Below are 9,865 nucleotides of genomic sequence, written 5' to 3' on the forward strand. Positions count from 1 at the left end.
GTCAGAGATTAGTGACTTCATGTGTGTAGCTGTAGTTTGAAGAAGTCAGTGTATTTCTTTCGATCACATGAATTCAGAAGGTTCTGGTGACAACAGTCGTATCAATCGCAGTTTCTATCCCACGGTTTCTTGTTCGCTAACAACCAATGCTGAAACACTAACATTGTGTGCAAGCTTCTGCCTTAATCAACATGTTAACCCCATGCCACGCGTAGTCAATGCGCCACACAGCAACAAAACTTAATGAAGAAGATGGGCTTCTGGATAATTGACAACTTAAGGAACGAATCATGAGATAATGGGAGGTGACTTCAGTCAATGCCGAACACTCTTAAGAACCCTTTAGAGATTGATCACGTGTCCCTTAAACCAATGAGCAATACATCACTCATGTCTTTTTAAAACTCTCCCCCTCACCTTAAAAATGTGCCCCCTACTCTTGAAATCCCCTATCCTACGGATAAGACACCTACCGTTAATCCTATATATACCCCTCATAAGTTTGTAAACTTTGAAAAGGTCACCTCTCAAAATCTTACACTCCAGTGAAAGACATCCCAGCCTATCCATCCTGTCTTTACAACTTAAACCTTCCATACCCAGCAACATCCCGGTAAATCCCTTCTAAACTCTCTCAAGCTTAGTAATATCTTTCCTATAACTGGGCTATGAGAACTGGACACAGTACTCCAGAAGAGGCCTCACCAATGTGCTGTACAACCTCTCCATGACTTCCTGTACTTAAAGGACTGAGCAAAGGAGGCAAGCATGTTAACCATCCTTTTAACTATCCTATCTGTATGGCATGCAAACTTCAAAGAATTATGCAACTCAACTCCTAGAACCCTCTGTTCTATGGCCCTCCTGTTAATTGTATAAGTCCTCCCACTGTTTGTTGTGCCAAAATGCAATAGCTTGCATTTATCCAAATTCAACTCCATCTGCCATTTTTCAACGCGTTGACCCATTTGATCAAGACCCCATGTAATCTTAGGAAACCTTCTTCACTATCTACACTATGCCATCAATTTTGGTGTCATCCACAAACTTAATAACCATGCCTTCACTATTCTCACTTGAATCATTCATAAATGACAAAGAAAAGTGAACCCAGAACAGATCCCTGTGGAACATCACTGGTGTCAGTCCTTCAGTCTGAAAAACAACCCTCCATCACCACTCTCTGTCTCCTGTCTTAAGCCAATTTTGTATCCAATTGACAAGCTCACTCTGAATCCCATGTGTTCTAACTTTACTAATTGGTCTACGTGTGGGGCCTTGTCGAAGGTTTTACTAAAATCTGAGTAAACAATGTGAACTGCTCTGCCATCATCAATCTTTTTGGTAACTTCCTCAAAAAAAAAATCAATCTAGTGTGTGAGACACAATTTTTCTCCAACAAAACAATGCTGACTATCCCTAATCAATTTTCATTCCTCTAAATGTCGATAAATCCTATATTTTAGAATCACCTCCAACAATACTTTAACATACATCAGAAATTTGGGTATAGTAGTGGTGTACAGTGAACAATAGCATCTTTTTACATTGTACTCTTGATCAATATAACATCTCTAGCAATGGGAGTATAAATAGGCTTTAGATACGGGTCAAATCTGTTGTGGTATTCAATTATATGATGAGTGACCTTCTATATTCGTACCAGTTTTTTATTTTCCTGATCACCATTATCTTTTGATTCTGCAGAGCTTAAAAATCTATTAATCTTAGTCTTTAATATACTCAATGATTGATATCGTTGACCCTCTGGGATTGAGAATTCTGGAGATTCCTAACACTCTGAACAAATACATTATTCCTCGTCTCAGTCTATATTCGTGTCCCTTTATCCTGAGATAATGGTCCAATTTCCTGTTCGTATGCAAGCAAAATTCACGCAGTTTGAAACTGAACAAAACAAATAAGTTTTAACATTTTCACCTCTGGTTTTAAGTGTCCTGTTACTATGTCCCTTATAACAAACTGAAAGTTAGGCGAACTTACCTTTCATTCAATATATTCTTTCTTTTTCATTTTTGAAACAGTATAATTATCTTTGGTATTATCTAATCCAGCGCTGTAGGAAATTCTCAAAGATTAAATCCAATATATCCACTAAGTCTACACCCAACTCTCTTAAAAACCTATGGCTAACAATAAGCTCAACTGTTCCGTTTAACCTTTATTTCAGTTAAGTTCTCCAGTACTTGCTCTTTACTAATAATAATTAATTTGAATTTCCTCACTCTCATTAGAACCAATTTTCCTGTTATTTCTGGTTTGTTATTTATGTTTTCTGTGATGAAGACAGATACAAAACATTCATTTAATGTCTCTACAGTTTCTTTATTTCCAATTTTAATATCTCATATTACTATTGTGAATGAAGCCAGGTTTGCTTCTTTAGACTCTTTGTTTCCTTCAACTTATATTACATTCAAAACTAGGTTACTCTCATATCTACATTTCTCCATCTTCATGAATAACTTGTCATCTTGCCAATTGTGGGTCTCAATGCCGTTGTTAATAATACTGTAAGAGTTATTTCATCAAATGCTACAATTAACCTTTTTGATTTACCCATAGTTTGTCCACGTATCCTGTGGAGACTTTACTTTTCAAGTGAATTTATGTTTGTTGAAAATATTGAATCACATTAAATATTTGTCATTGCTCATCAAGATTCATACATTTTAATCTTATGTCCTAATTTTCCTTGGGCAACCTTTCCTTCTTTAATTGCCTTTGTTTAAATTTAAATCCATGCTTTGAACTTTGACCCATCTGCCTCAAGCTTAATAGGGTATCATATCCTTTTAGTTAAAATATTAAATAATTAAAATAGTTTCTTAATAATTTTGCTCATTCTTTTATGTAAGTTTGCACTGCAAAATGTCTTATTTACTGATAAACAACCTTAATGAAGCCCTGAACCCTAACAATCCATTGGTTGGAGTCATATATAGCACAAAGGAAGATGGTTGTAGGTTTTGGAGACCAATAATTTCGGACATCTCTGCGCAAGTTCCTTAAGATACTGTGCTAGGCAAAACCAACTTCAGCTGCTTCATCAATGACCTCCACTCCATCATTGGATTAGAAATGGAGATTTTTGTACAATGTTCAGTACCATTCATCCCCACAGTGTGGAGACAGGCCATTCCACCCAACAACCACCCAACAAGTCCACACTGAACCTCTGAAGAGCATCCCCTTCCCTTATCCCTGTATTTCCCATGGCTAATGCAACTGACCTACACATCTCTGAACACCATGGGCAATTTAGCCTGGCCAGTATACCTAATTTGCTAATCATTGCACTGTGGGAGGAAACTACAGCACCCAATGGAAACCCACGCAGGCACAGGGAGAATGTGCAAACTCCACACAGACAGTCACTCGAGGTTGGAATCAAACTTGGGTCTTTGGCGCTGTAAGGCTGCAGTGATAACCACTGAGCTACTGGGCCACCCTAAATGACTGAGCCACCATGCCACCTATTCATGACTCTTCAGACAGTGAAGTATTCTGTGTCCATTTGTAGATGATTTGAGCAACATTCAAGGTGTAGGCAGAAGTAAGAAAGTTAATATTCATGCCACAGAAGTGTCAGAAAGTGACCATCTCCAACAAAAGAGAATCTAACCATCTCTCATTGATATTCAAAGGCCTTGCCATCACTGAATTCCTGCATTATTACAGGACTAGCTAGGAAATTGTTCTTCCTTCATTAGTTTAGATGAGTCAAGTCCATGTATTGACTTAATCTATAAGAATATCTCACTATCTCACCTTTCATACACTGTTTTCTGTAAACTTAGACTTAAATGTACTCAGCAAAATTTTACCAGCCAATTTGTAATTTGCACTGGTATCTTGTGATCTTCTGCATTAGTTTAATATAATTTTACTTTTATACCATATCCTCTGTTGTGAAAATAAGTAGACTCATTCCAACCACATAGACAAATAAATAAACCACCTAACAAATGGCCTCTAACGCATATAGTCAGTATTAGGTGTTTGATTTCTTGAGGAACCCTTACCAATTAAGCAAAAACTGTGAAAATGAGCTCAGAGTTTGGATTATGAGGGCATGGCAGTACACAATCCACTTTCCAGAACAAAACGGCAAAGAGGACGTCATAAAACATCATCTTATCTTAGGAAAGAGTCATGTAAGTAAGAAAAACAAATCAGAATTAACAGGAAGAGTCTGAGGGAGGATCACTCAACCTGAAGTGCTAACTCTGATTTCTCTCCACAGATGATGCCAGACTTGCTAAGCTTTTCTGGCATTTTCTATTTTTGTTTCTGATTTACAGCATCGACAGTTCTTTTGGTTTCTTTCATCCAAAATTAACAGGATTGAACCCTCAATAATTGAATCAGTTAGAAGACAGGGAAAGATTACATCAGTCAAAGCCCATTCCCCTTGAGGGTCCATCACAGATTGATCCCACACTTCTTGAGAAAATTAACATTGATTCTTCCCTCATTAGAACATCGATAATGCAGTGGGTTGTTGTATGGAAAGTGTTAATAAACAGCAGCACTCACGGGTGACTAAATGGATAGCAAATTTGAAACTGAGTTTAGTAGAGCCTGCTGTTTTGTCAAAAAATAAGACTGCATAGATGTTGGACCAATACAAGATACTCCATTACTTATACTCTTTGCCCATTCATTTATTTGGATATGTTTTGATATATACATGGATTTGAGTTAAATTTGTAAGCTGAAATTTCCAATGGTCACGATCAAAATCCTGGAGGTTTCAACTGAACAGCAACTGAACTGGACAAGCCATATGAATGCTGCAAAGAGAGAGTCAGAGGCTTTGAATTGGGTGCTAATTTGCCCCGCAGCCCGTCCACCATCTACAAAGCACAAATCAGATGTGTGATGGACGACAAATCACCTGCCTGGATAAGTGCAGCTCCAAAGTCACTCAGGAAGTTTGAGATCATCCAGGAAAAAATAGCCTGCTTGATTGGCACCCTACCGACCACCTTCAACGTTCCGTCTTTCGATAACCACACACAGTGTCTGCGGGCTTTATCATCTAAGATGCACTGTAGCAACCCACCAAAGCTCCTTCAACAGCACCTTCAATGGCACTTGATTGGGTGGTAGTGTCCCTTCCTCTGACATTGGCTTTCCGTGTTCAAATCTCACTTTCTCCGGAGGTGTGTCATAACATACCTGAACAGTTTGATTGAAAATAAGGGCAGCAAGAGACAAATATAATCAGAGTGGCTGCAGTCCCATCTGCTACCACTGGGAATGCACTATCTCACCACTCCACCGTCTGACTGAAATGGTGTCGCTCTCGGTAGAATACAACACCGCTGCAGTCTGCAGGTGGCGCTGTTGCAGGAAGGAACAGTTTCAATCGACGAGCCGAGTGTTGCCGGGAAATGTAGTCCGCGGCGAGACAGCGACTGCCGGTGATACCCTGTGTTTGGAACATTTGGTCCGGGCTTGGAATGAGCTCCAAGAGGGTACGGAGTGACCCGGGAAATGGGGTCGGAGGGAAGAGACAGCTGAAGGAGAGGGAGCTTGTGGAGCTGAACTCATTGCTGTTGGAAACGAAGGAGCGTGTGAGCGAGGCCTGGAGCCGGGGACTCGAGTACTCACATGGTGAGGGGAAGCGAGGGGTTTGCATAACAGCCAAGGGAGGGCAGTAGGCTGGAAAAAGGGGACCTCAGAGTAACCGAGGCCGGTGAAACAATTCAAATGCTATCTTAGTTCAGTGGATAGTCTCCTGTGTTGGCCAGAAGACGATGAAGCACAATGCAGAAACAAACACAGAAATTGCTGGAAGAACTCAGCAGGCCTGGCAGCATCTGTGGAGAGAAAGCAGAATTAACAGTTGGGGTCAAGTGACTTTGTTTTAATGTTTAAAGTACTGAATGCAGTATTGATAAGAGTGGTTTATTGGCGACGTGCTGGTTTGAGATGACACGTTAGCCGTGTTTTTTTGTGACCGTAATTGCAACTGAGTTAACAACGTTAGACATCTTTGAGTTTCGGATATTAATAGGAATATCTGAATTTTGCATGTGCGCAGTTACATGATGAAATGCCCAAGTTGCTGTTAGTTGAAGTTCCCTGGTCTGAAATCAATGAGTTTCTGAACAGACAAATTTGTACTTAATATCGCTGTAAAAACCTTTGACAAGGTTACACTTTGTTGACTAAGATCTGATCTCCCACTCTCAAATTACTGAACAGCTTCAGTGTCAGTGGAAAACTAATTTTATATTTGTAGATTGCCAAATTTATTCACGTTTAAAACATTTTATGTTTAAAGAAAGTTATCTTTGCAGTTTACAGTTACATCCCATCTATATTTTCCAATAATTTATTTTGCTTTCAGCAAAGTTTTGATCAAGGGTAAAAATTTGACTGCATTTTTCTCGCTAATTTCCTGTGGATGAGAATATTACAGTCTGGTTACCATTCTCAACAATATCACTGCTGGATTTTGGATTTGGCACCAGATTCAGATTAATGTTGAGAAAGTGGAAAGCCATGCCTCATAAATTAGTATATCATTGTGTGCAGCTTCCTATGAGGTCAGTAGTGAGTGCTGTTGCTTCACCGATAACTATGAAATCCTCAGCTTGTGTTCAGTGAAATTTAGAGCTGACTGCATCGGTTGTGGTGGAGCATGGAGGTCTACTACTGTTCCAAAAAACATTTATCCCTCAACCACTCCACTAAAAATGAATGAACTGGCCATTTACGTCTGCAGTTTGTTTGAGAGCTTGCTGGGGGAAATGTTATCTGTGTCTATGTAATTGGATAGACAACAATTCAAGATATAATTGTGAACATTCAGAAATGTGTGGGTTAATCAAGGGCAATCAGCTTGGATTTGTTAAATGAATGTCATGATTTGCAAACATAATAGGATTTAAGTTGGCAGAGATAGCTGGATGGAGAAAGGAATGTGTTAAGATCTGTTTATGGATTTTTCAAAAGACGTTTGATATGTTGTCTTACAAAATGGCTTGCCAGAAAACATCAAGTACTTAATGAGGAAGTGTAATGGAGCCTCAAAACCTAGCAACATGGACAAAAAGATCAGCGGGTAGACAAGATGTCAGAAGTTAGAGAAAATGGATGTTTCTATTGGTCCCTACTTTGGCAGGCCACTGGTGTTAAGGTATCAAATCTAGGGATCCATTTATATACATGTATGATGGATTTCTGTATTAAGTATAGAATCACTGAGGAGCAAGCTCAGCTATGCTATTGTCACTAAGATTACAGTGTGGATCTGGCATCAGGTGCTTGATTGCCTTTGGAGAGAAGTGGTGTGAAGTTTTCCAGACCTTGCAGCCTCATCAGGGTTGGGTTAAACAGTTGGGTGCAACTCTTGTGCCAAACCTATGTCATAAAATGCACAAGAAGTCTATTGGTCTTCTTGAACATATTTTAAATCTGAGTATGTTTGATTTAAAGGAAAGTGTAAATGAACTGACTGCCCCAATCTGTGCATTCCAACACGAATGGCTAGAAAGAGAGCTCATCATATCTAACCTAGAAAATTCCAGTCAAACCAGGTCGTAAAATGAGAGAATACCATTGAAATAGTGTACAGATATTTCTTCTTCATAGTCTTTAAGGGTCTGTTAATTTAATTTATGTTTTACTTTTACAGATGCTTAACGTTAATAAAATATTACATTTCTGTTATATTTTGTTAACAAAACTGCTCCTTGCCAAGGTATTTACTGGAATCTTTGCTCCTTTCTTAACAGAGAAGGGCCTTGCAGTGGGCACACAGCCATTTGCACATTGCGTGATATCAAATGTTATCCAGAGACACAGATTACTGGAGGGTCTTCAGAATGAGCTTCTCCAGATGAACTTCTGTGAAAAATCGAACGATCTCTATCAATTCAAGCAGGTGAGAAAGAGATTGTGTGAAGCAAAGGTTTGGTAGGAGAAAGGTAGCAAAATGGGCAGGAAATTTTGATAATCTGCACAACAATCAAATTGAGCCATGGAGTTAATGGTTCCATTATTTGCTGACTTATTGAATGAAAGGACTTCATGGTGCTCTGACTATATAGGAGTAATGAAAGCTAAGAGATTTTCTGTATGGCAGAAGGATCAGATACTGTGGTATAATGAAGGACTCAAGTGGAGTGAACACATTGAACTAATAAAGTAAGATGAAGGAGAGAACTGATTAATTTGCATTTACGTCATGCCTTGTCACAACCCCTGATGATTTTGAAGCCTTTTACAGCCATTAGAACTTTTGAAGTGCTGTCACTGTTGTAATATAGGGAGGTATTTGCACCACAATATTCTTGGAATGATGTAGATGAGGTTATCCCAGTAGGGTGCAAACCCTGGAGTAATGTTACATGTGGTAATCTTTGTTCAGTAGACATGCTGGAGTAACATAGAGAGAGGTGATTGGATGTTAAAAAAACCTTTCCAGAATCATGTACAACAAACATATTACCTGTTCAATCTATCCATCTACAACTGCTGTTGTCATATATAATATCTTACAGCAGATCGTATACTGTGGGAGTTTTCAAATATTTGCAAGTGCATAATATATTCGCAGAAAAATCCACGGTGAACCCCCATATTGTGATGTCTGAAAGGGCTGTCTGTAAACATTGGTGAGATGTGATTTCCCTACAGAGTTGACAGAGTGAGACTTTGGATGTGAACATTCATAACTAATTAAGCTTCAGATGCAGCTACTAAGGAAGAGGTATAAAAAGTATTTTTTCAGGTGGAAAGAATATGATGATGTTTTAGACATAAATAATATGTCCCATTCCTCTCACAGTCTGATGACCTCTGGAAGAAGGAAGAATATCACATCTCAGCATTAAGATGAGTCACTGGGAAAACATCTTTTCTAGGGCACAAAATGAACTAGATAATTGGACTGAAATGCAGTGTTTTCAGGCGAGATTTCCTTGTGACAGCACTGATTTTAAGTTGAATTGTCCTGGGTATGCTTTGTATATGTTGAGGGAGCTAGTGTGGAAGTGAAGTTGACACCACTGAGAGCAGGCTGTTGTTGCACAATTGGGTGAAATGTAATAATGAATAAGCTAGTTGAAAGAGTTAATGGCAGAAAGTAAACTATATCTTGATAAAAATTTAAGAAACAAATTGATCTCAGCTATGTTACTGTACAGAAGCCTAGTTATTGTTGCTTTGATTTGGTTTTGATTTCTGCAAGCGAGTATTTCTTCAGTGCAAATGCTTGGAATCACTTCCAAATATATGATTTCTGCCTTTTCCCAAAAATGTTTTCTCCTTTGGCCTTATGTACCAGGCATTTTCTCTGGCTCAGATTGATCAATATAATCCTTAATTTTCATATTTGTTTATTTAAACCTTATCCCCGTACCATTAGTAACTGTTCTTGCCCCATACACTATTTTGACCTCTACAATAAGAGATAACAGTGTGGAGCTGGAGAAACACAGCAGACCAGGCAGCATCAGAGGAGCAGGAAAGTTGCCGTTTCGGTTCGGGACCCTTCTTCAGAAGATATGTTCAATTTCTCTGTATGTCCACTCCACATTCGAATTTTTGGAAGGCTCTTTGCTTCTTCCTTCAAAGGAAGCCTGAACAATCACCATCCAGCACCAAGAGCCTTCACTTGGCTGAGGTCATTCTCACTTCAAACAATTTCTCTTTTAACGTGCCTCACTTCTCCAAGTCAAAGGTGTAGCTATTGGTACCTGCATAGGTCTCAGTTATGCCTGTCCCTTTGGCATATGCAGAACGTTCCTTGCTGCAGTCCTACTCGGGGTTCCCTCTCACTAGTCTTTCTCCAGTACATCAATTACATCATCAGTGCTGCTTCCTT

The 9,865-nt window shown here is 39.0% G+C and overlaps 1 protein-coding gene across 1 annotated transcript; it reads left to right on the forward strand.

The window, feature by feature from the left end:
* Positions 1-5,413: 5,413 nt before the first annotated feature.
* LOC125480992 (prolyl 3-hydroxylase OGFOD1-like) lies at positions 5,414-7,957 on the forward strand. The gene is made up of 2 exons (XM_048605573.1): positions 5,414-5,643; positions 7,773-7,957. Exons 1-2 carry the CDS (start codon positions 5,490-5,492, stop codon positions 7,955-7,957), a joined length of 339 nt encoding a protein of 112 aa, XP_048461530.1. The 5' UTR covers positions 5,414-5,489.
* The last annotated feature ends 1,908 nt before the right edge of the window (positions 7,958-9,865 follow it).

The sequence above is a fragment of the Rhincodon typus genome, chromosome 15, assembly GCF_021869965.1.
Source record: "Rhincodon typus isolate 14 chromosome 15, sRhiTyp1.1, whole genome shotgun sequence".
Classification (NCBI taxonomy): domain Eukaryota; kingdom Metazoa; phylum Chordata; class Chondrichthyes; order Orectolobiformes; family Rhincodontidae; genus Rhincodon; species Rhincodon typus.